The sequence below is a fragment of the Pan paniscus genome, chromosome 12, assembly GCF_029289425.2.
Source record: "Pan paniscus chromosome 12, NHGRI_mPanPan1-v2.0_pri, whole genome shotgun sequence".
Classification (NCBI taxonomy): domain Eukaryota; kingdom Metazoa; phylum Chordata; class Mammalia; order Primates; family Hominidae; genus Pan; species Pan paniscus.
The window spans coordinates 20897533-20923996 of record NC_073261.2 but is presented as its reverse complement, the minus strand read 5'-3'; the positions used below and the strand labels follow the sequence as shown (position 1 = coordinate 20923996).

General features: G+C 41.4%; 2 protein-coding genes across 18 annotated transcripts in view; both read right to left on the bottom strand.

Moving 5' to 3' along the window:
* Positions 1-5783, bottom strand: part of CCDC138 (coiled-coil domain containing 138) — a 96301-nt gene extending 90518 nt beyond the window's left edge. For 4 of the 13 annotated variants that reach the window (XM_034952408.3, XM_055107483.2, XM_034952409.3 and 1 more), the window contains exons 1-4: positions 5532-5699; positions 4353-4404; positions 3476-3590; positions 657-784 (exon numbers count right to left, since the gene is read on the bottom strand). In XM_034952408.3, coding sequence (XP_034808299.1) covers positions 657-784; positions 3476-3590; positions 4353-4404; positions 5532-5624 — 388 coding nt within the window. In that variant the 5' untranslated portion in view covers positions 5625-5699. Of the gene's footprint in view, positions 1-656; positions 785-3475; positions 3591-4352; positions 4405-5513 lie in introns of those variants that run through there. The other 9 variants (XM_063594704.1, XM_055107485.2, XM_055107486.1 and 6 more) reach the window with 6 other exon arrangements.
* A 2622-nt stretch (positions 5784-8405) lies between these two features.
* LOC100989340 (E3 SUMO-protein ligase RanBP2) overlaps positions 8406-26464 on the bottom strand; it is a 65638-nt gene continuing 47579 nt past the window's right edge. For 4 of the 5 annotated variants that reach the window (XM_055107461.2, XM_055107463.2, XM_055107462.3 and 1 more), the window contains exons 21-29: positions 23442-23612; positions 22732-22824; positions 22266-22444; positions 19375-19579; positions 18080-18181; positions 13871-14031; positions 10099-10372; positions 9638-9972; positions 8406-8915 (exon numbers count right to left, since the gene is read on the bottom strand). In XM_055107461.2, coding sequence (XP_054963436.1) covers positions 8610-8915; positions 9638-9972; positions 10099-10372; positions 13871-14031; positions 18080-18181; positions 19375-19579; positions 22266-22444; positions 22732-22824; positions 23442-23612 — 1826 coding nt within the window. In that variant the 3' untranslated portion in view covers positions 8406-8609. Of the gene's footprint in view, positions 8916-9637; positions 9973-10098; positions 10373-13870; positions 14032-18079; positions 18182-19374; positions 19580-22265; positions 22445-22731; positions 22825-23441; positions 23613-25970; positions 26049-26464 lie in introns of all 5 variants that reach the window. The other variant, XM_055107465.2, reaches the window with a different exon arrangement.

Below are 26464 nucleotides of genomic sequence, written 5' to 3'. Positions count from 1 at the left end.
GAATACAAGCAACATTTTCTTTATACCTTATCCCATGTTTTCCACTGGGAAAATCGCCCATATAGCAGGAAACACAAGTCCCGACAGAATTATTTTTCATCTTCCTCAAATGATGAGAATAATGGGACAAAGGAAAACGAAGGAGAGGGAAAAGAGGAAAATGAATGTTGTTGTGTGTAGACCATAATACCAGCACCAGTATTATCAACAGGGCAACTCAAAGTCTTGTAGCCCAGAGGGTGAAGGGTGCCATTTCTGGTTGTCTCATTCCTTGAAATCCCGCCACAACTATGAAATGCAGCCAGATACACAGAAAACTGCTGGCAGTTCAGTGCCCAGAAATCCATACTTCAAATAATCTGGAGTATTTTCTCAAAATATTGTAGTCAAATACTACCACAATCATCTACTCAGTTATTAATTTATTTTGATAAATTTTGAGGGTACAGGAATATTACTGAAAAATAATGAAGTTTAATTTTCTCTGCTCCTTTAGTTTAATAATAAGCACAGTAACTATCTCCTAGCTTACAGAAGTTCAGAACACAGAAATATGCAAACTCTTGGGGGCCAGTGTTATTACTAGGAGGGAAGCTTCATTTACTCTACTTGACAAAGTTACTACTGAATTGATTGTTCTAAAATATTTATTTTACCTTTTTCTATTTCTTTAAAAGACTGCTTGGTTATTTTCGAGGTACTAACTCTATAATCATTTTCAATTAACTCTTCTTCTGTTTCCTGTTCCTTCAATTCATGGAAAGAATCCAGTTCATCATCTAGGCTTTAAAAAAATAATTGTATCACAGCAATCTAGAAGTTTACTATAGCACTTTAAAAAGATAAAACTGCTTTTCAAATATTAACAGCATAACTGAGAAAAAATGTAAAAACATTTTTTAAACTGCAAAATGTAAACATGTAAAATGAAAAAATGTAAAAACTAACAGTCACTGATCATTGATAACCCACTACAAGCATCTTTTTCTACACATTAAATAGACTTAATTTAAAATGACATATACCTACCTGTGGTATACTCTACAGCTAAGGAACACTTTATTTTGACTCCCAATAATCTGTTATCTATAAGGTAGTTTTAGCTAAAATAATATACATAAGGAAACTAAACCTAAGTAAGTCAAATAACTGATGGGTGACATAACGAGTAGAAAGTGGAGCAGAACTAGAATTCCAGGTGTTGTCTCCAAAAAGACAATCTGAGTTGAAATTTTTGGAATAGTATTGTTCAAAAGCAATATAACACAAGTCATATAGGTAATTTAAAATTTTCTAGTAGCATGTTAAAAAATAAATTTTAAAAATATTAGTTAATATAATATATCTAAAAGTTTATCATTTCAACATGTAATCAATGTTAAAAATTATTAGGATAGAACAGGCATGGTGGCTCATGCCTGTGATCTCAGCACTTTGGGAGGCCGAAGTGGGAGTATCTCTTGAGCCCAGGAGTTCAAGATCAGCCTGGACAACACAGTGAGACTCTGTCTCTACAAAAAAAAAAAAAAAAATTAAATTAAATAAATTAGCCGGGAGTAGTGGTGCACGTCTGTAGTCCCAGCTACTCAGGAGCCTGAGGTGAGAGGATCGTTTGAGCCCAGGAGTTGGAGGCTACAGTGAGTTACAATTATGCTACTGCACTCACAGCCTGGGCAACAGACTCGCCCCCTGCAAACCCACATACACCCACACAAAATTAAGATATTTTACATTATTTTATCCATGCCTATTTATTTATTTTTTGAGACGGAGTCTCACTCTGTCACCCAGGTTGCAGTGCAGTGGCGCGATCTCGGCTCACTGCAACCTCTGCCTCCGGGTCCAAGCAATTCTCCTGTCTCAGCCTCCCGAGTAGCTGGGACTACAGGCACCCGCCACCATGCCTGGCTAATTTTTGTTATCTATGCTAAGTCTTAGAAAGCCAGTGTGTATATGACACTTACAGCATATCTCAATTCAGACCAGCCCCATTTCAAGTACTCAATAGGTACATGTGGCCTGTTGCTACTGTGCTGGACAGCATAGTTTCAGACCAGATCACAACTAGGGGTCCAATGTTATGAAAACCTTCATAGTCCAAAACCTTTATAGTTTAGAATTATACCCAGGTCATTATTTAAAAAATGATAAAACTCAGTTAAAAAGAAAATAATTTCCATAAATTTATAATTATTACCTTAAAAGCAATTTTCACTTTCCTTACCCTACATTCAACGTAGCTCATGTCTAAATCCTAAATCTAGATCAACTAGATTTTGTGAGTGCAACATGAAATAGTAATAATAATGATAATAGGTAACATTTGAGTACTTATTATTTACCCAAAACAGTTCAAAGTGTGTTACACAGATTAACTTATTTAAGTAAAGAGAAAACTGTATTAAAAAAAGTCAAGCTCCCAAATACTAATTCTGTAACACACAGATACTTTAGGCATAATTATTTTTTCTCTCCACAATTATCTCAACATTTCATGTTATATATGGATACATCTTTATTTCAAAATGCTTACTCCTTCTTGATACCCATAGCATTTCTTTCTGCCACATATTTTTAGCATTAAATAATATCCAACTTAGATCTTTATTTTACCTTAGCTTCCACGGTTTTTATATTTTTTCCCCATAGTAAATAGTATCTTCCTTACAGAACGGCAACTTCTTTTAACCCAGCACTGTATCCTACATACCCTGTAGTTACCATCTCCCCAGACCGCCTTCTTCAATCTCTCTCAATCACCTAAATACAATGCATACAATACCAGACACACCAGAGATAGTAAAATGCTGCTGCCTAACAAAACCTGTATGGCAGTTTTTTTTGTAGTTCGTTTTCTCTTTCTTCAGGACAGTTTTGCTCGTCACCCAGGCTGGAGTGCAATGGCACAATCTTAGCTCACTGCAACCTCCACCTCCCGGGTTCAAGTGATTCTCCTGCCTCTGCCTCTCAAGTCGCTGAGATTCCAGACGCACACCACCAAGCCTGGCTAATTTTTCTATTTTTCAGTAGAAACGGGATTTTACCATGTTGGCCAGGGTGGTCTCGAACTCCTGACCTCAGGTGATCCACCCGCCTCGGCCTCCCAAAGTGCTGGGATTACAGGCGTGAGCCACCGCACCTGGCCCATAGTTCCTTTTCTAAAAAAAAATTTTTAAAGAAAGGGAGCAGAGTCTTCATTTGGGTCCTGAATGAATAACCATAAAAATATATTTTTTCATCTTTTACATTATATAAATAACTTTCCATTATGCCACTAAATATAATGCTAGGTCTATGCTTTTATTACAGAGATTCTCAGTAAAAATTAATAAGTGACTCGCTTCAACTATTTAGCAGGCTCCAGACTGCCTTATACTTGTCCTCAGGAAAGAGCAAAAATATAACCTGCCCTTTTCTCTTTCTGTTTTTTGAGATACTGAGGGGGTAGCAACAGTAAAGTTTCAGGGTACTTTACCAATTCACATTTACGTGCTTGAATAAGCCGCCCAATGGTGTTCTACAATGCTTGCTTTCATCAGAATATTTTAACGATGAACCAACTTTATCTCCAGAGTAGATATCCAAATCACCTGTCAACGACAAAGAAACCATGAAAGATTACCACAACAATATATCACAAAATATCTGGCACTGCCCATAAGTCTAAATAATACTATTTTTAAAATCTTCTCTCTCAAATTTTTTTTTCTTTTTTTTTCTTTGAGACGGAGTCTTGCTCTTTCGCCCAGGCTGGAGTGTAGCGGCGCAATCTCGGCTCACTGCAAGCTCCGTCTCCCGGGTTCACCCCATTCTCCTGCCTCAGCCTCCTGAGTAGCCGGGACTACAGAAGCCCGCCACCACACCCGGCTAATTTTTTGTATTTTTTTTAGTAGAGACAGGGTTTCACCGTGTTAGCTAGGATGGTCTCGATCTCCTGACCTCGTGATCCGCCCGCCTCGCCTCCCAAAGTGCTGGGATTACAGGCGTGAGCCACCGCGCGCAGCCTATTTTTTTCTTTTTTGAGACTGAGTTTCGCTCTTGTTGCCCAGGCTGGAGTGTAGTGGCTCCATCTCGGCTCACTGCAACCTCTGCCTCCCGGGTTCAACCGATTCTCCTGCCTCAGCCTTCCCAGCAGTTGGGATTACAGGCGCCCGCCACCATGCTCGGCTAATTTTTTGTATCTTTAGTAGAGACGGGATTTCACTATGTTGGCCTGGCTGGTCTCGAACTCCTGACCTCAGGTGATTCGCCTGCCTCGGCCTCCCAAAGTGCTGGGATTACAGGCGTGAGCCACCGCGCCCAGCCTCAAATTAAATTTTTGAAACCCCCAAATATACAAAATACTGGCTTACCTGGGGAGGTTAGAGTTCTTCTCTTAGACTGATAAAAATTTGAAAAATCATACTAAAAAAAAAAGAAAAGATATTTAATTTGTATACTAAGAATCAATTTACTGTCTCAAAATATTTCCCCACAAATTATGTATTAATTACAAAGGTTAGAGTGGAGAAATCTTGTAGACACCATCTTAACCAAGTGATCAAAACTAATATCATCAATAATGTGACAAACCAACGTCATGTTCCTCCCCACAGCAGGCCACACATCACTCATCTCATGCTCCTGCCAAAAATGCATAATCAATCTAACGAAGAAGCATCTATAAGATAAACCCAAACGGAGAAACAATCCAATAAATAATTCTTACACTTCTCAAAAAAAAAAAACAACCTTACAGAAAACAAAGGCTGTGAACCCGTTCCAGATTAAAGGCAACAAAAAGGACAATCAAATGCAATCAATGCTCGTTCTTGGGTCGGATCTGCACTAGGAAAAAATTTTCCTATAAAAGGTATTATCGAGATAATTGCTGAAATTTCATATGAACTCTAGATTACCAAATATTATACCAATTCTAAATTTCCTGAAAATATTACTGTGGTTATTAAAAGACAACGTCCTTATGCTTAGGAAAAATACACAAGTTATTTCTATTTAGAGGTAAAGGGGCATGACGCCTGCAAATCACCCTCAAATAGTTCAAAGGGAAAAAATGCGTTTGTAGGGAGGGAAGGGGAGAGAACGAATGGTAAAGCCAATGTGGCAAAATATTAATTTGTGAATGCAAGTGAGGGTACAAGGGAATTCTTGGTAATACTGTAGCAACTTTTGAGTAAGTCCGAAATTATTTCGAAATAAGCCGCTTTTAAAAAGCAATTCAATTGTTTTCACAACTCCACTCACATCACTGCAAAAAAAAGCTGAATAGCACTTTCTCCAACACCACACCATGCCCAGTATACCATGAACACAGAGGCATAGGTGAAGCGGCACCCCCGCACCCCCGCGCCCCTGCAGCGCAACGCCCGCCCCTCCCGCCTGCTTCCACGAGGCCCAAGCCGCAGCCACGGCGGGAGTGCCGGGGCCGGGACCAGAGCCGCTGCGCGCCCCCAGGCCGACTGCGCGGGGCACGGAGCGGGCCGCCCCCCAGCAGCAGGAGCCCACCCGCGGACCTCAGGCGGCTGCTTCACCTCGTCGGGGCAGCTGCCCCCGAGTCCGTAGCGGCTTTTCAGACTCTCCACTACTAAATCCTGCCCCGGTGGCTTGACGACCCTCGGCTCCATAGCACACAGCAACCGCACCGGTCTCCCCGGGAACCGCGTTCATCAAACCCGCGGCGCAACGCGGCCGCAGTGCGTCACGACGTGCCAGGCCCCGCCCCCCAAGGCACGCACGGCGGCAGGGAAAGGGCGGGGCGGGGCAGGGAAAGGGCGGGGCGGGGCAGGGAAAGGGCGGGGCGGGGCGGGGCAGGGCGGGGCGACCCCGAGACTGCAGCCCGGCTTGTCCGCGCGGCCTCCAAGTTTCCCGTGCTAGCACTACACACCTCGTAACTGAGTAGTATTGCATCTCCCCGCGATAGTCCTGCCCCGGCTGCCTGGGTGCCACGGGTTGAGGGGCACCGAAGCCCCGCACCTGCCTGCAGCGCTCCGCTCCAGCTCCATTTAACCTGTTAAGTTTGGTGTGCGTTTGCGCTCACCACATAGACCGGTCGTTCCATCAGAAGTGACCTTTGCTAACTGCCATATAAAAGAAAAACCAAGAGTATATCTGAGCCGGGAGTGGTGGCGCGCGTGTAGTCCCGGCTGCTAGGGAGGCTGAGGCGGGAGCATTGCTTTGAGCCTGAGAGTTACATCTATCTTGGGTAACATAGCAAGACTCCCATCTCTTAAAGTTAAAAAAAAAAAAAAGAAAAAAAAAAGAAAGGGAAAGCTGAGCATAGACATTGCAGATTACCTCACTTTCCCTGTGTTCCATATGGGGTGTAACAGGGTATTAAAAAGAATAGTTAGAATGTAAGCACCCTGGGAAAAAAACTTTTTTTTTGAAAAGAAAAAAGCTTTTGCCAATACCTACAACAGTGCTAACCATAGTACATAGTATACATCAACCTGAAAACCTATGTTAAACAAAACTGACTGAGGGGAACTGTACAACCACTTCATTTTCTCATTCATAAAATTACAGTGGTGTAATCTTTTACTTTCTAAATTGTGACTGTCAGCTGCATCTCTGGACTAACAACTCCTAAATTCTCTGGATTAAAGTTCCCAAATGCCCAAGTTTTATAAAATCTATACTTCGGCAGTTATTATCTGAAAATTACTTAGGCCATACTTTTTGCCATAAAGTACCACTTAAGATGTACAAATAATGAATTTTATTCTATCTTTAAGCAGATTTTAATGAGACAACATAAAATCCAGTTTAAAAGGAAAGATACATATTATCGTGGGTTTAGACCACATCAGTGATTAAATAGCAAAGAGAAATCAAAGTCCTTTCCTGAAATGTGACACAAAGACTTTCTCATAAATGCCACAAGCCACTTTTAAGCATCTTTGGAATACTAATATGGGAAAAGTCAGTTTACATGTCATTTTGTCAAATTTTTGGTCAAAGTTTTTAAAGCTTTTTAATTTGTAACTTTAGTGCTTTAGGAAAGCATACAAATCTGTAAAAAGTCTCTTAAAAAGCACTTGCATTAAGTATTCTAAAATCATGACGAAGGCATCAACTGTCTCAGCTGAAAAGTTACAACACACTTTACATCAGTTTATATTACACAGATTTCCAAATAAGCCAATTTGAAATATTTAGTGTAAACATATGTAATCCATGGTTCAAGACTGAACTGATACATTTGGAGTAGGTTTATTTCAAGTATCTGGCTTTGTGGCCGAGTGGAATGGTGATGGTATACCATCACTCATTACTCGCACAACATCCCTCCCCTCTTTTGACTGGTGGTTGAACAGTTACTTGCTTTAGGATACCCAATTTCCAAATCCCCATGTAACAGGGAATAAACCTGTCTTTCCTCACTAAATAAAATGAGGTAATTTCACCAGAAAGAACACAGATGGGTGGAAGACAGTCAATATTCATAATTGCAATATACAAAATTTTGTGTTCTACCTGGATTCTTTGTAGTTCCATATTGAGTAGGCCAATAAGAACATCCTCTTTTCTTTAGCAATTTGCCTAACATTTGATACAAGCCATTTCCAAATACATTTTTGGTGTGTATCAAACTTGAGAAACTAGGAGCTCTGGAAATTATGCGGCAGTTTGAATTTACTGCCTTTAAATTGTCTTCCTTACTTTAGACTAGAATGAATCCGAAGCATAAGTAATGAATTTTTTGAATGTCAGTGGCTCTTAGGAATTGTCATTTTATTTCTGCTACAAAATTTACCAGAAAAAGGTACTGCAACAATCTTGTATAAAGCAAATCTTTAACGAAAGAACATGGTATAGACTTTCTAAAAATATTCATACTTTATCACAACTACAAGGAAAAATTCAATTTCTATCATCAGAACCAAGCTGCAGTTTCTGAGGTAGTAGAGACAGATGACAGAAAAGTTTGAAACAAAACCCCTAAAGGAAATAGTCAACTTGTTTAAAATGTAAAAATTAATCGAATATCTATGAAAGGGCACAGGAAGCTAGATATTTTAAGGAAGGAAGGTAGGCTACTTACAAAGTTAACTTGTAACCACACAGGAGTGTAAAGATTCTAGAGAAGAGCACTTTGGTTAACTCTATACGTTCTGTGGCTCTACCCATTCATAAACGAGTCTCTATGCATAAATGAGTACACCAATAGTTAAGATTACCAAATATATTTCAAATCTAAAATTAAATTATCCAAGTTGTGGTCCCTTTATTCAAATGGTAAGTATATCCATGCAGGAAGTTCAAATATCTGAAAAGGAATTAAAATTAAATTGCATATATCATATTCCTTCAATAGTTTGAGGTCTATTGCTTTTAACAAGATTAGTATTATTCCATTTTAATACAAATACGTCAGGAGTACATAAACACAAGTACACCTGAAATACACCAGTGTTTAAACTTTTATTTCACACCATGCAAGGTCAATTATAACACATTAAAAAGTGACAACAGCTATAAGCTGCAATTTTACATTTGTATATCGGAAACGTCCATTTTCAAAAGCTGAACATAACTATCAAATTGTAATAGCTAAGCTTCAATCCAACTGCTTTTACAGATGAAATTTTCTATGAAAAACAATGATTTTATATCTGTCCACATTCTGTGATAGTTATTCTTCGACAAACAGACCCTTTGGGAGAACCAAATGATTCAATCTTTTTCACAGTATCCATGCCATCCTTAACAAACCCAAATACTACATGCTTAAAGTCCAAAAGTTCTGCTTTCTTCAGTGTTATAAAAAATTGAGAATTATTGGTATTCTGGCCTTGATTGGCCATGGATAGTAAACCAGGACCAGTATGTTTCACATCAAAATTTTCATCTTCAAATTTGTCTCCATAAATGGACTGTCCACCTGTTCCATCATGTTTGGTGATATCTCCTCCCTGAAAAAAAGATTTATAATAAAAAAGTTAAAAATTTCTTTCAATTAATAGGAATCCTGAGTAAAATATTAAAATACACACAGAACTCATCACTACATGATAAATCCTAAAGCCCAGCTTTCCTGAGTATAGTTTGAAAACTAAGAAATTCATATTGTTGGAAAGAAGATGAAAAATGAAAAGGTTTTTCCCATCCCTTAGTCTCTACTAGATCTCAAGTACTGAAAATTTGTTTTTGTTTTTTTTTTTTAAATGACAGGCTGTCTCACTCTGTCACCCAGGATGGAGTGCAGTGGTGCAAACCTAGCTCACTGCAGCCTTGGCCTCCTGGATGCTCCCACCTCAGCTTCCTTGTAGCTGGGACCACAGACGCACACCACCACACCTGGCTAATTTTTGTATTTTTTTGTCCAGACGAGATTTTTGCCATGTTGCCCAGGCTGGTCTCAAATTCCGGGGCTCAAGCAATCTGCCTGCCTTGGCCTCCTAAAGTGCTGGAATTACAGGTATGAGTCATTGTGCCCAGCCTCAATTATTTTAGGTTGAAAGTTTTAGGCTCCTGCAGGGAATGGGTAGTGATGCCATGTGATCCCATGTGTGGAAAACCTAAAGAAATCTTTAACGAAACTACAGGATGAGGTCAAGGAAAAACACTCAAATTTTCCATTAGTGTGGTGCACTCTTCAAGACCTCAATTGTGGTATGTACTTAATAATACCTACTTGGCAAACAAAATCTGGAATTACTCTGTGAAAAATGGAATTCTTGAAACCAAAGCCTTTCTCTCCAGTGCATAGTGCTCTGAAGTTCTCAGCAGTCCGAGGAACAATGTTTGAAAATAATTCCATAGTTATCCGCCCTAGAGGTTCACCGTCCGCACAAACATCAAAAAACACCACAGGATTGGTCTCCTTTGATAATTCTGCTGCCAGTGATACATGTCCTTTCTGGAGTTTCATTAAGTTCTGCTGACATTCTTCAAATGTTTTCTTGAAACAATCAGCTACTTCTTTAGTTTTAAATCTCACTGCAAGCTGTTCTACTTTTGCTTCTCCATCTGGTAGGGAGGGAAAGGGGAAGCAGTGACCTTAGTATTAAAATAACTGTTATAAGTTGTTTTGTTTGTTATAGATTTTAGAAAAGTCCAAAAAATGAAAAGTAGCATTTGAATGTAAAAACTCACCAGCATAATCTGAGGCAGTCCAAACTAAAGCATTATTTGAAACATTTAAGGGCTTTAATTCCATTGTTTTAGTAATAACGTGGTTTGCACACACTTTAAAAACCTGGTCTCTTCTCATTAGGATCCGGTAATAATTCTTCATTGTATGCCAAAGAATCTTTATATCTCCAACACCACGCTCCTTCCACTGACTGACATCCCGATCCCATCTATAAAGTTTGGCTCTCTCTTTAAACAAAATTTCTTCATCTTCTTCTCCAGATTTTACTTCTACCTATAATAGGAGATGAAATTCTCTATAAGCTGCTGCTTATAATAAATTCCATGACAAATTTCAAAGATCCAAATTCTTTTAAGGCATTTTCTTTGTGATGACGAAGAGAATTTGTTAATGTGATAACTGGTTATATATCTTAGGGCTAGGAATATATCTGATTTGGCTGAGGGAGTAAAGACCTGATCTATCATTAAACATTTTCTTTTATATAATATTCATTTTCCCTTTGGAAATTAAATGCTTTTCTTTATAGGACAGAGAGGTTTCAAAAGTGTTTGCTACTGAAGAGAAATATTAGCTACTGACTGAGGTTAAAAAATGACAAAGTAATTTTCCTAGAACAATGTTCTTGTCCAAAAAACATACAAGGTTAACATTTATTGAAAGGACTTTGGTGAGTATGAGGTTAATTTTTCCCCAGAATCATGTTATAAAAACAAACATGATATTCTAGAAACATAAGAAAAAATTATTTCTTACCAATAATTACATATAGAATTTACAAACCAATATTTATGTAAAAACTGTAAAAAGATAATTTATACTTAAAGGCTAGACATCTAATAAATAGAGCTTCCATTTCAAACAGTAAACATTCTTAAATGCAAACAATTATACCCTGTGACAGATCAAGCCAGGGTAAAACTTAAAAATGAAAAATAAGGGATTCAGAGAAGGACTGTGTGGTAGATAGAGCTCCCTCTCCCCTCTCCCCTCTCCCCTCCCCCCTCCCCCGTCTCCCCTCTCCCCTCTCCCCTCTTTCCACGGTCTCCCTCTGATGCCGAGCCGAAGCTGGACGGTACTGCTGCCATCTCAGCTCACTGCAACCTCCCTGCCCGATTCTCCTGCCTCAGCCTGCCGAGTGCCTGCGATTGCAGGCGTGCGCCGCCACGCCTGACTGGTTTTCGAATTTTTTTGGTGGAGACGGGGTTTCGATGTGTCAGCTGGGCTGGTCTCCAGCTCCTAACCGCGAGTGATCCGCCAGCCTCAGCCTCCCGAGGTGCCGGGATTGCAGACGGAGTCTCGTTAACTCAGTGCTCAATGGCGCCCAGGCTGGAGTGCAGTGGCGTGATCTCGGCTCGCTACAACCACCTCCCAGCCGCCTGCCTTGGCCTCCCTAAGTGCCGAGATTGCAGCCTCTGCCTGGCAGCCACCCCGTCTGGGAAGTGAGGAGCGTCTCCGCCTGACTGCCCATCGTCTGGGATGTGAGGAGCCCCTCTGCCTGGCTGCCCAGTCTGGAAAGTGAGGAGCGTCTCTGCCTGGCCGCCATCCCATCTAGGAAGTGAGGAGCGCCTCTTCCCGGCCGCCATCACATCTGGGAAGTGAGGAGCGTCTCTGCCCGGCCGCCCATCATCTGAGATGTGGGGAGCACCTCTGCCCTGCCGCCCCGTCCGGGATGTGAGGAGTGTCTCTGCCCGGCCGCCCTGTCTGAGAAGTGAGGAGACCCTCTGCCTGGCAACCGCCCCGTCTGAGAAGTGAGGAGCCCCTCCGCCCGGCAGCCACCCCGTCTGAAAAGTGAGGAGCGTCCTCCCTCCTCATCTGGGAGGGAGGTGGGGGGGTCAGCCCCCCGCCTGGCCAGCCGCCCCGTCCGGGAGGTGAGGGGCACCTCTGCCCGGCTGCCCCTACCGGGAAGTGAGGAGCCCCTCTGCCCGGCCAGCCGCCTCGTCTGGGAGGGAGGTGGGGGGGTCAGCCCCCCGCCTGGCCAGCCGCCCCGTCCGGGAGGCGAGGGGTGCCTCTGCCCGGCCGCCCCTACTGGGAAGTGAGGAGCCCCTCTGCCCGGCCAGCCGCCCCGTCCGGGAGGGAGGTGGGGGGGTCAGCCCCCCTCCCGGCCAGCCGCCCCATCCGGGAGGGAGGTGGGGGGGTCAGCCCCCCGCCCGGCCAGCCGCCCCGTCTGGGAGGGAGGTGGGGGGATCAGCCCCCCGCCTGGCCAGCCGCCCCGTCCGGGAGGGAGGTGGGGGGATCAGCCCCCTGCCCGGCCAGCCGCCCTGTCCAGGAGGTGGGGGGGGCGCCTCTGCCCGGCCGCCCCTACTGGGAAGTGAGGAGCCCCTCTGCCCGGCCAGCCGCTCTGTCTGGGAGGGAGGTGGGGGGGTCAGCCCCCGGCCCGGCCAGCCGCCCCGTCCGGGAGGGAGGTGGGGGGGTTAGCCCCCCGCCTGGCCAGCCGCCCCATCCGGGAGGTGAGGGGCACCTCTGCCCGGCCGCCCCTTCTGGGAAGTGAGGAGCCCCTCTGCCCGGCCAGCCGCCCTGTCCGGGAGGGAGGTGGGGGGGCCAGCCCCCCGCCCGGCCAGCCGCCCCGTCCGGGAGGGAGGTGGGGGGGCCAGCCCCCCGCCCGGCCAGCCGCCCCGTCCGGGAGGGAGGTGGGGGGGTCAGCCCCCCGCCCGGCCAGCCGCCCCGTCCGGGAGGGAGGTGGGGGGGTCAGCCCCCCGCCCGGCCAGCCGCCCCGTCCGGGAGGGAGGTGGGGGGGTCAGCCCCCCGCCCGGCCAGCCGCCCCGTCCGGGAGGGAGGTGGGGGGATCAGCCCCCCGCCCAGCCAGCCGCCCTGTCCGGGAGGTGAGGGGCGCCTCTGCCCGGCCGCCCCTACAGGGAAGTGAGGAGCCCCTCTGCCCAGCCAGCCGCCCCCTCCGGGAGGGAGGTGGGGGGGTCAGCCCCCCGCCGGGCCAGCCGCCCCGTCGGGGAAGTGAGGGGCGCCTCTGCCCGGCCGCCCCTTCTGGGAAGTGAGGAGCCCCTCTGCCCGGCCAGCCGCCCTGTCCGGGAGGGAGGTGGGGGGTCAGCCCCCCGCCCGGCCAGCCGCCCTGTCCGGGAGGGAGGTGGGGGGGGGGGTCAGCCCCCCGCCCGGCCAGCCGCCCCGTCCGGGAGGTGAGGGGCGCTTCTGCCCGGCCGCCCCTACTGGGAAGTGAGGAGCCCCTCTGCCCGACCACCACCCCGTCTGGGAGGTGTACCCAACAGCTCATTGAGAACGGGCCATGAAGACAATGGCGGTTTTGTGGAATAGAAAGGGGGGAAAGGTGGGGAAAAGATTGAGAAATCGGATGGTTGCTGTGTCTGTGTAGAAAGAGGTAGACATGGGAGACTTTTCATTTTGTTCTGTACTAAGAAAAATTCTTCTGCCTTGGGATCCTGTTGATCTGTGACCTTACCCCCAACCCTGTGCTCTCTGAAACATGTGCTGTATCCACTCAGGGTTGAATGGATTAAGGGCGGTGCAAGATGTGCTTTGTTAAACAGATGCTTGAAGGCAGCATGTTCGTTAAGAGTCATCACCACTCCTTAATCTCAAGTACCCAGGGACACAAACACTGCGGAAGGCCGCAGGGTCCTCTGCCTAGGAAAACCAGAGAACTTTGTTCACTTGTTTATCTGCTGACCTTCCCTCCACTATTGTCCTGTGACCCTGCCAAATCCCCCTCTGCGAGAAACACCCAAGAATGATCAATAAAAAAGAAAAAAAAAAAAAATGAAAAATAAGTTATTAGTAAAAGGTTAATTCCTTAACATTTACCTCTGGTAGTGACACTATTGGTTCAAAATGGATATCTTCATTATGAACTACTTCTTCATCACTACCATCTTCATCTTCACCAACTTTACCGGCTGACTGGGTTCCGACTGACTGTGTTCCAAACACAGCTGCTCCAGTATTTGCCCATTGGAAATTTTTATCTGATGAATAAATCAGGATATTTAAACACTAGTATCTATTTTTTACATTTTTCATCCCCCTCTTATTTTATCAATCCCTCTAATTCCTGATGATGTAATATGTACATCAATTTTAAATGTTTAAAATTATATTATTCTAGTAAATTCCTCACGCCTGTAATCCCAGCACTTTGGGAGGCCGAGGTCACCTGAGGTCAGGGGTTCGAGACCAGCCTGGCCAACATGGTGAAACCCCATCTCTACTAATAATACAAAAATTAGGCTGGGCGCAGTGGCTCACGCCTGTAATCCCAGCACTTTGTGAGGCCGAGGTGAGCGCATCTCCTAAGGTCAGGAGTTCAAGACCAGCCTGACCAACATGGAGAAACCCCGTCTCTACTAAAAATACAAAATTAACCAGGCATGGTGGCATATGCCTGTAATCCCAGCTACTCGGGAGGCTGGGGCAGGAGAATCGCTTGAACCCAGGAGGCGGAGGTTGCGGTGAGCCAAGATGGCACCATTGCACTCCAGCCTGGGCAACAAGAGTGAAACTCCGTCTCAAAAAAAAAAAGAAAGAAAGAAAGAAAAGAAAAGCCGGGAGTGGTGATATGCGCCTGTGGTCCCAGCTACTTGGGAGGCTGAGGCAGAAGAATCGCTTCAACCTGGGGGGCAGAAGTTGCAGTGAGCTGAGATCGCCCCACTGCACTCCAGCCTGGGCAACAGAGCAAGATTCTGTCTTTAAAAAAAAAAAAAAAAAAAGTTAGCAGTGTGTGGTCATGGGTTACTGTGATCCCAGCTACTCAGGAGGCTGGGGCAGGAGAATCACTTTAACTTGAGAGGCAGAGGTTGCAGTGATCAGATACCGCCCCACTGCACTCCAGCCTGGACAACAGAGCAAGACTCTGTCTTTAAAAAAAAAAAAAAAAAAAAAATTAGCCGGGCGTGGTGGCGGGTGCCTGTAATCCCAGCTACTCAGGAAGCTAAGGCAGGAGAATCGCTTGAACTTGGGAGGCGGAGGTTGCAATAAGCAGAGATCGTGCCATTGTACTCCAGCCTGCGTGACAGAGCAAGACTCTGTCACCAAAAAAAAAAAAAAAAAGGGAAAAAAAAAGCTAGTAAATTCAACTCATACCGTTGAGTACAGAGTACATTTATTATTGTTATGCTTAGCGATACAAAGATAAGACTGTCACTGCCTTGGATAAACTTCCTAATACTAAACTACACAAGGACTTCCAGTAAAGAAGTAGGTTCTTTTTACCTACTTCTAAAATTTCAAGTACCCACCTTGAAATTTTGTAAACTTAGCTCAGCAGGCCAAACCTGCTACTTCCAAATTAGCCACAATGGCCTAAACATGTTTATAATTTCTGCATCTCTACTTCTTCCTGAAGAAGCTAATGCTGGAATGTAGATTTCTTGGCTGGGCTGGTGGATAGCAGCCTTGGGAGAATCTCACTGACTTCAACTGCCCAAAGGGTATTAGATTGTTAAGCATCCTACTTCTGTATGGGGGAACAATGATGGTCTCACTCTCGCATACCTGCAACAAGGTGAAAACTAGAAACTTCTCCATCCCATACCTCAATTTAGATGACCAAGTCCCCACTATCTTAGAGGAAAGAAACACCTCTCAACTTTTTATCACTTGCTGAATCACTGTCTTAAAGAACCCTACACCTTCTGCTAAAAACTCTCATGAAAAAGAAAAAATGTCACAGGATACATAACTCAGTACCTTAAAGAACACAATAAAAAATCAACTCTCTTTCAGACAGATTTAATGGAGGGGAAAAAAAAATGTTTTTAAAGAGGAGAGAGGGCCGGGTGTGGTGGCTCATACCTGTAATCCCAGCACTTTAGGAGGACGAGGCGGGCTGGTCACCTGAGGTCAGGAGTTCGAGACAAGCCTGGCCAACATGGCGAAACCCCATCTCTACTAAAAATACTAAAAGAATTAGCGGGGTGTTGCAGCGCATGCCTGTAATCCCAGCTACTCAGGAGGCTGAGGCAGGAGATCACTTGAACCTAGCAAGCAGAGGTTGCAGTAAACTGAGATCTGCGCCACTGCACTCCAGCCTGGGCAACAGAATGATCGTCTCAAAAAAAAGAGACAGAAAGACAAAAATTCTTAAGGACATGAAATAATTGTATTGCAAAGGAATGATCTGAGAACAAAAGCCACAGGTTGCATGGGAACTTCCTGAGAACAGTAACCACTGAACTGGATGAGATACCAACTTGGGGGCTCAAAAATAACTGTTCAGGGCCAGGTGCAGTGGCTCATGCCTACAATCCCAGCACTGTGCAAGGCCAAGGTGGCAGGACTGCTTGAGCCCAGGAGTTTGAGACCAGCCTGGGTAACATAGTGAGACCCCTGTCTCTACAAAAAATGTAAAAATTAGCTAGGCATGGTGGTACACACCTGTGGTCCCAGCTACTTGGGAAGCTGAGGTGGAAGGATTGCTTTAGAGCCCAGGAGGTCAAGGCAGCAGTGAGCTGTGTTCATGCCACTGCACTCCAGCCTGGGCAACAGAGTGTCATCCTGTCTCAAAAACAAAAACAAAAACAAAATTGTTCAGCAACTTTTTTGCCAAAAGCAAAAATTTAAAAAATAACCCCAAGGGACATGTGGCAGAAGAATTCAAAATTATTTCAAAATAGTGGTTCTCTACCCTGGGAACACATTAGAATCACCCACTTGTAAAAATATTTGTAATATATCAATATCTGGGTCTCACAGGTCATAACTGGGCCTACAGTAATGTTACTGTAAGTGAATAATTAATTTGGCAAGCTTTGAGACATTAGAGAAAATAAGATTGAAACTCTAAATTATCTGGAAATTTACAAAAGCATAAAGATTCCCTATGAAAACCTGTGGATACAAACAAAACTGACTGCAAGGCATTTACAGTTTCAAATACTATTTTTAACAAGCACAATCTAAATTAACTAAAGTAAGCATTCAATACACAAGAGCTTGGTGAATAAAAATGACAAGTGGTAGTGAGAAGTGAATGTTAATGCATAAGGCTTATTTAGGCATGGTTTGCTCCCGATATGTGAGTACTGCCTACTTTTCACTTTAGTGTCCAATATTGACATAATACTTCAAAAAGGCTACACTGAGTAACAAGGAGCCTATCTATTTTTTTGGGATTTTTGTGTGTAAGTATACCTACTATATTGCTTATTTACTGACACATTACCCTTTGATTTCAGGCTATTTCATAAATTAAAACAAAAATAAACGACATCAGTGAAGCCACGAATTCCAACATAACATCACATCTGAAGGTAATTTCTAAAAGTTTTATGTGTTTCTAGGTGGCAGGAGCTGTGAAAAAAGTGCAAATATAGAGGAGGAAAGAACAGAATTCTGAACTGCATTAATCATTGAAGCACATATCCTCAATAAAATGTATTCCATAAATCAAACACCTTTTACTAGAACTATTTAAGGGGTCTATAAAGAGCAATGTGAAAGATATTACAAGAATGAGAAAATATAATGAATGGCCTTACACTAGTAAACCGGATACAATCAGGGAAATGGATTCTTTTCTAGAAATGTTACCAAAATGGATTAAAAATAGAAACTCCACTAAAGAAGATGGGCAAGCACACCAATTATAAACTTAGCACAATAAATTAGCACAACCCTAATACTGAAATCCAAAGACAGTACAAAAAAGAAAACTACAAAATCATATCCTTAAAAAGTATAAACTCACAAATCCTGAAATATTAACAAATCAAATATGAAAGTATAGTTAAAAGAATAAGGATCAAAGTCAGAGTCATTCCAAAGCTCAAAAATGGTTCTGCATTTCAGAATGGGGAGGACTATCAGCATGGCTTATATAAAATTGAGAAAATTCTTATGATTATATTGACGCCAAAAAATAAAGTGTAGAAGCCCTTCATTATTAAAACACTAAAACAAACGGGGGGGTAAGGGAAGAAACTTCTAACTTAGTTATATACTGCAACAAAAAACTAGTTTTTCAGTTGTGCTTGATTCTGTAACAATGTCATTAAAAGTCTCTCCTCTTGATCTTACCTTTAGAACCAAAAGCAAAATCTCCAGAATTACTGGAAGCCAAGTCTGCAAATGAGAGCCCTGTGCTACTTCCAAATCCAAATGAAACTATCTTGCTTTCCCCTGGCAAAAGAAAAAAAGAACAATTTACTATTTAATTTGTGCTGAATATCAAAGCTTTACCCAGGACCTAGAGAGAACAGTAGAGACTTGTATACTCTGGGATGAGGGGAGTTATTTAAATTCTGTCAAGTTACAAAATACATCCAATTCTGAGCTACTTCAGTATTACTAATTTTACAGGTGCTATTCACAAAGAATACTACAATACTACACCAAATGCATGCCAAAAATTATTTTTTATAAATGAGAAGGAGAGCTATCTATATTAAGCCAGATATTAAACTACAGTTTCTGCTCTATGGAGCCTACTATACTCTAAAGCAAGCATTCAGTCAAAGGCAGGGTTTTAGGAAACATCTGTATAAAAACTTTTTGTGTTCTGTACTATAAATAAGCTCATAAAAACCAAATGTCTCATTTACACTTCGTCATAAGGACTTTTGGGGTCTTCTCTTAATTCTGCTTATGTGAAGCTGCATGATCTCTGAAAGCCCCATGCCTTATTTTCCTCATATGAAAATGTATGAGGTTTTAGGTATGAAGTCGTCTTCCTCTTTTAGCACATTAAGACTCTCAAATGCCTATAAATGTAATATTTGTGACACTGAAGGCTATTTTTAAAAAGTAGGTAAGGTACACAAAGCAATACAACTTAAACTTCACACTTCCCTCCCCAAAATCGAAATGAAAAAGAGAGAAAGCAATACCAAATATGTTACTGTAACTGAATAATTGATTTAACAAGCTTTAAAAGTATTAGAGAAAAAGAAACATTTAAGTAGTACCATAAAACTTTCTTAAATCCCTATTATATTTCTACAATTCCTTCATAATTAAAACACTTTGAATATGCTTGAGTGATAATATAATTCAAACAATATTTAAATGAAAACACTATCACAAAGGAAATTACATGTAACAACACTATTGTCTTTTAAACTCAGGAAAATAGGTCAGAATCATAATGCTTTGTATTCCCTAATAACCACAACTCTATCAATAAAAACATGTTTATTTGTTGGCAAAGACAGTATAATTTTTCTGGTTATTATTATTACTACTAGTAAGATGCCCCTTTATACATATCAAAATGTGTTTTAAAGGGAGTTTTCAGGATCAGCCTTTAAAAGTCTATCTTCTCAAATATAAGGTGTCCCTTATGTAACACATGATAAACATATATCAAGATTTACCTTGGCTTGTAGAATCTGTATCAATTTCCTTTCTAGTTGACAAATCTACAGGTTTGTCCATAGTTTCAGAGGAAACAGATGGTGAACTAATGGATTTGGTAATAGAATCAGGTTCTTCAGATTTACAGAAAGAAGGTACCATCACTTCAGTCCCACCTGTATATACACTGTCAGTTGTGCTAGTTATTTCTTCTGTCTGAGATTTCTGCAAAGAGGAAGTCACAAAATACTATGCCACTTAAATGCTAATTTACAAAACAGATTATATATCTATTTCAAAGGGAATTGAGAACTTGGGCTTCTGGAGAAGATAGAATAAACACACTTCACCCTATCTCTCCTCAAAACCTATAACTAAATGCCTACACTGAAACATACAGAGCACCTCTAAGAAGCCTTAGAAAGGTGGATAAAAACAGGAAGAATAAGGATCTTGGGACCAGAGAGATAATCTGGAGGTTAAGATCCACATGGAGTTTTTCTGCCACTCCTGTAACCCAGCCTGGGTGCTACAGCAGCCCAAAAAAACTGGAACTGCCAATGGCACAATGTCAACAAAAAAAGAGACTCTACTTTCTTCTCAAGTGCACAGAAGACATTCACCAAGACAGACCTCACAACATTTAAGAGAACTGAAATTATTCAAAATATTTTCATAAACCATAAAGGAATTAAACTAGAAATCAATAAGAGAATGATATACAGAAGGAAAATCACCAAATATTTGGAAATGGCACAGTAGCATCTAACGTACAGATCAAAAAGAACGTCTCAAGGAAAATAAAATATTTCAAACTGCATGAAAGAGAAAATATCACATATTAAAACTTGCCAGTTGCAGCTAGGAAGTGCTTAGAAGGAAACTTATAGAATTAAATACTTATACTAGAAATAAAGAATGATCTTAAATTCATAATTTAAGCTTTTTTTAAATTAAGAAACTAGGCCGGGCCCAGAGGCTCATGCCTGCAATCCCAGCACTTTGGGAGGCCAAGTCAGGAGGATCACTTGAAGTCAGGAGTTCGAGACCAGACTTACCAACATGGTGAAACCCCGTCTCTACTAAAAATACAAAAATTAGCCACGCCTATAATCGCAGCTACTCGGGTGGCTGAGACATGAGAATTGCTTGAACCCAGGAGGCAGAGGTTGCAGTGAGCTGAGATCATGCCACTGCACTCCAGCCTGGGAGACAGAGCGAGGCTGTCTCAAAAGCCAAAAAAAAAAAAAGAAACTAGAAAAAAAGTGCAAAATCCAAGGCAAGAAGGAAATAATAAAGAAGAGAAATCAATAGTATTTTTTAAAACTTAAGAAAACTCCAGACGTGGTTTCATTGGTAAAAACTGCTCAACATTTAAAGGGAAAATGGCACCAAGTCAACAACCAAGTCTCTTCCAGAAAACAGCAATACAGAAAATACTTCTCAATTCATTTTATGATACCAGTATTACCATTTTTTAAAGAGGCGGTCTCACTATGTTGTTGTCCAGGCTGGAGAGCAGTGGCTATACACAGGCACAATCATAGCGCACTGCAGCCTGGAACTCCTGGACTCCCGAGCAATCCTCCTACTCAGCCTCCCAAATAGCTGGGACTACACACACATATCATTGAGCCCAACCAGCATTACTCTTACATGGAAACCAAAGACAGTATCAGAAACCTACTAGTATCCTGATAAATATAAACCCAAAAATTTATAACAAGATTTATGCAAATTGAATGCAACCACATAACAAAATTATACCATGACCAAGTGAGGTTTACGCTGGAATGCAAAGTTAGTTTTCTGAACATCTGAAAATGCAATGTCATTCACAGATTTAATAAAAATCACGATTGTATCAATAGTTAAAAATTTTTGACAAAAAGGTAAAAACATTAGGTGATGATGTGTCAATGTAGATTCATCAACTGTAACAAATGTACAATCTTTTCTTACCATAGAAATTTTAGAATTCACTTGTGTACATCCATAAAGAATTCCTGGCCAGGCGCGGTGGCTCACGCCTGTAATCCCAGCACTTTGGGAGGCCAAGGTGGGTGGATCACGAGGTCAAGAGATTGAGACCATCCTGGTCAACATGGTGAAACCCTGTCTCTACTAAAAAAATACAAAAATTAGCTGGGCGTGGTGGCACATGCCTGTAGTCCCAGCTGCTTGGGAGGCTGAGGCAGGAGAATCACTTGAACCTGGGAGGCAGAGGTTGTAGCGAGCAGAGATCGCCCCACTGCACTCCAGCCTGGTGACAGAGCGAAACTCCATCCCCCCAAAAAAAAAAAAAAAAAAAATTCCTGGAGGGGTTTTGACTGGTGTTGTGTTAAATCTATAGATCAATTTCGGAAAACTGATATTCTAGTTATTTTGAGTTTTCCAATCCATAAACAGTATATACCTTTCCATTAATTTAGATTTTTTATTTCATCAGTGTTTTGTAGCTTTTGGCATACAGCCCCTGTGTAGAACAAAATTAAAATTCCTTCTTTCCTGGCCATAGCTGATTAGTCTAGACCCTTAAACCCATTTAGTAGCCACAACCCATTATTATTATTTGGTAAGAACATTCTAGGTCAGGCGCATCACCTGAGGTCCGGAGTTCCAGACCAGCCTGCCCAACATGGCGAAATCCCGTCTCTACTAAAAATACAAAAATTAGCCAGGCGTGGTGGCAGGCACCTGTAATCCCAACTACTCGGGAGGCTGAGGAAGGAGATTCACTTGAACCTGGGAGATGAAGGCTGCATTGAGCCACGAGCATACCATTGCACTCCAGCCTGGGCAACAAGAGTAAAATTCTGTCTCAAAAATAAATAAATAAGAACATTCTAAAGTTTACTGCATCAACAAAGGCAATGGAACTAGAAGGAAAATTTATTAGAGATGTTCTTACTTGAGCTTCCTGAACTTTTTGAAGCTCTGATTGAAAGTCTTCCCCATTTCCATTGTCTTCATCAGTATCACTACAGACTCCACAAAAAAATGTAGGTGGAAGTTTTAACGTATCTGCTTTTGCCTTCTCTTCAACTGTTGGTTTCTTTTCCCAAACAATAATACATTCTTTCTCATTATCTGAAAAATCAGTACAACACAAAGCAAACGAAATTAGATGAAGCCCAACTTCTCTACAACAATGGTAGTCATCAATATAATCCACAGACCCAGGTAACAAGACCTGTACATACTAATGAAAAACAAGGACCACCCAGAAAAGAATATTTTCACCTGTTAGTTTTAAGTTTTTAAAATCACCATGGGCATAGTAAAATCGATAATTATAGAAATTATCAGACTAGGTTATTCCTTCTAAATAGAAGACTTGTTAAAAGCATTATAAATGTCCTTTACACTTAACATACCTGCTGTATTTTCTTCCAAGGGTCTACATTTTTTTGAGCCTTCCAAATATAGTTTTCCATTAAGTTTCTTGACAGCTGTTTCGAAATCTTCATCTTAAAATACAATTGATTAAAATAATTTCTAGTTAATTTTGGGGGGTTTTCCTTGCTTAGGGACTACCTCCAACTTCACCATTTCTCACTCTCCACATTTGAATTGCAGCCAATTTTATATCTTTAATACCTCTCTTTCTGCTAGAGCTTTAGCTCAGCCTCTCATCTTGTTTGAGCTGCTCTCATTTTAGTTCATCTTCCGATCTCCTTGTCCCATAACCCAATACTATATACCACTGTCCAACTGATTCTATTGAGACTTTTATTTAACTGTCCAGCTTAAAAACTGTTCCCGTATACAAAGTTTTCCACTGGAACCTTGTCTGCCTTCTCTCTCTCTTCCACATCTTTAAGACTCCAGCAAAATTATAATTATTTTAAATCCCCTCAAAACACGTGCCTGGCACATTAGCCATCCAAAAAATGCTTGCTTAATGACTGCAGTCCTTTTGATCATTATATCCATTGACCATTTACACATACATTTAGGGTAAATATCTACCTGCAAGGATATTAGTGATAAGTTCTAAGAGGCAGGCTTAAAATAATTAAACCATACTCCCAATTTTACTAAGATTAGCGGGAACAGAGGATTTTTGAAATAACAAAAGTTTTACCATCCTCCTCTTCTTCACTAACATAATCTGGTCTATTCTTGTAGCAGAAGAAAGTTGGAGGAAGTTTAAGTTTGGTTGCAAGGGCTTTCTGCTCAGCGGTTGGAGTTAGTTCATATACAATGAGAACATCATCATCTGAGGGAGAATCTTCAGGTTTTTTGTTCTCTTTTGCTGTAACACCAGTCAAAAAAATTGACAAAGATAAGGTATTAAGTATTGACGTTAATACTCTACCTGAAAATAAAAACCATGGAACCTATCTATAGGTTAAAACAGCATACTGATAAAAAACACATATACTTTGATGCAGAGATGCATGATAATCATGAACTAGAATTAGCATCCTGATTTAGTGTTCTACCAAAAACCCTAAGTGAACACAGAATCTATTTAAAACCAAAGAAAACAAAAAAAAATTTGTGTTTACTTAATAGTCATTGAAAAGAATTACTATAAATTTCTAGAATTTATAAAGGTTAAAAATTTTGAAGTGTTGCCTAACTATACTTAGCATACAATAGTTTACCAAAATATCCATGCATTTGCAGCAATTGAAAAAAATCTTAAAACATAAGCAAGTATTACTATACATATGAAACTAATCCAAAGCCAACTGTGATTAGTTCCTGTAAGGAAAGTTAACAATTGCCAAGAATGAAAGGTGACTAGAGTTGCATCTAGTTTGCCTATGTTCAAGCATGATACTAGGTAAAATTAAATAAAAACTGTGACTCTATAGGTAGCTAACACTATAAAATCTAAGACCATTCATATGGCTGAAAACAACCCATCCCTAGCCACCATCAATGCAAAGGGCAAAAAATTAGAAAGAGAAAAAACTTCTATATACAACCTGTTCTGAACTTCTGGCTAAAGGAGTTTAATAAAGTAAGCCAGTTATGAAGCATGCCATGTATACCAACTAGTGATAGGGAAACATTCTGAGAGCTATGGTGTCCAATATGGTAGCCTAGCCACATTCTATTAAAACCTCACAAGGTGGCTAGTCCAAATGAAGACATGCTAACAGTAAGTGTAAACACACACACTGGATTTTGAAGACTTGGTGAAAAACAATAATGTAAAATATCATTAATTTTTATATTAATTAGAAGTTAAAATGATATTTTGGACATAACGAGTTAAATCAAATCTATCGATAAAGTTACTTTCATCTGTTTCCCTTTTTAACTGTTTCTTTTTATTCTTTTTAATATGGCTACTAGAAAATTTATTTATGTATTTATTTGAGATGCGGTCTTCCTTTGTCACCCAGAGCTGGAGTGCAGTGATGTGATCACAGTTCACTGAAGCCTGGAACTTGTGAGCTCAAGTGATCCCTCTGCCTCAGCCTCCCAAGTAACTGGGATTACAGGCACAAGCCACTGCACCAAATGACAATTTGAAATTACATACACAGGTTATATTTTCTTTCTATTGGATGACACTGCTCTGCAGAACCAGTGCCCTTCCTTTTACAATGTGAAATTTGTCCCTCTCCTTCATTATAAACAAAAACTTAGTATCATTTCCTAGCTAGGAGGAATAACAGTACACCGTAAGATACAGATTCTTGTTCCACTTCTGCTATTACTCAGTAAAGACCCCTTGGGTAAATCAGATAGCCTCTCTTGGCCTCAGTTTACTCATGTCTAAAGTCTTCATTTCTAAGGTCCCTTGGGACAATGACATTATCAGATTCAAAACAGAATAAGGCTCTATGTTCTACAGTAGTGTATAGGCACATTCGTTCTTAGGTCAGGGATTCCTAACCTAGAGCTCACAGAAACTGTACGCAAGTATACATCCACTTTTAAGTTAACACTTTTCACATTTCTCAAAGACCGTATCTTTAAAATAAAAGATTAAGAGCTACCTTAGCTGGTAATAAAACTGGTATACTTAAAAAAAAATCAGAGATTGTTACTTTATCATTGTACTTGTTTGGCATGGCTAAGATGTGTTACTGGTCACTAAGGGTGAGATTTCACTTCCCTAACCTGCTCTTGAAGGCCTTCAACAGATCCCACTTCTCGTTCCACTCTAGAAGCCACACTTCTAAAAATGATCTGTGCAACATACATAATATGCAAGCTGTAGAATGCTGGCTGTGAAAAACGGGGTCCATTTTCAAATACAACATTTTTCTAAACCATGCACAAAAGAACAGCCCTACAGGGACACTCTTCCATACTGTATACATGCCGTTGCCACTACATGTGAATACTGGCAGACGTTAGTGGCTAAAGATAAACATTAGATAAAACATAGGTCTTCATTGAGCAGACCTGAAATAGCAGAGCAATGAAGTACATTACAAATCAGCATCCCAGTACATTTTAAAAAACAAACCAACAAGGGTGTCATGCCACCAGTCAAAAGGTACTTTGCTTAAACTGGCATTCTTTAACATGCATGTTGTAGTGGTAAGTACTTCATTTCATACAGCCACAGTTATTAATACTTTGCTAAGGGCTACCAGCTGCTAAAAACTGCTGTTATCTCATACTGAGAATGCTAGTTCTATACCTTTGCTCTCAGGCTGTGAGGAAGGGGTGCTAGTCCAAAAGGCCATGGGATTAGATTTAAAAAGGCTAAAATTAAATCCTAGAAAATAAAGAATATTTCGTTTTTTAACATTTTAGGAAACAAAATGAATATGCTTTTAAAACATAAAAAGCCAGAATCCCTCAATTTATACCACCAATCTGACTGTCTTACATATTCATTTATCCCTGTAGTTTCATTCTTTGCTCATTTAATACATGAGCAAGACTGACATACAACACATAAAATGAGAACATCTCAATATCATGTTTTTTTTTTTTTTTTTTTTGGAGACAAAGTCTCACTCAGTCACTCACAGTCAGGCTGGAGTGCAGTGGCATGATTTCAGCTCACTGCTACCTCCATCTCCTGTGCTCAAGCGATCCTCCTGCCTCAACCTCCTGAGTAGCTGCTAATTATAGGCACGCACCACCACGCCCGGCTCATTTTTGTATTTTCAGTAGAAACAGGGTTTC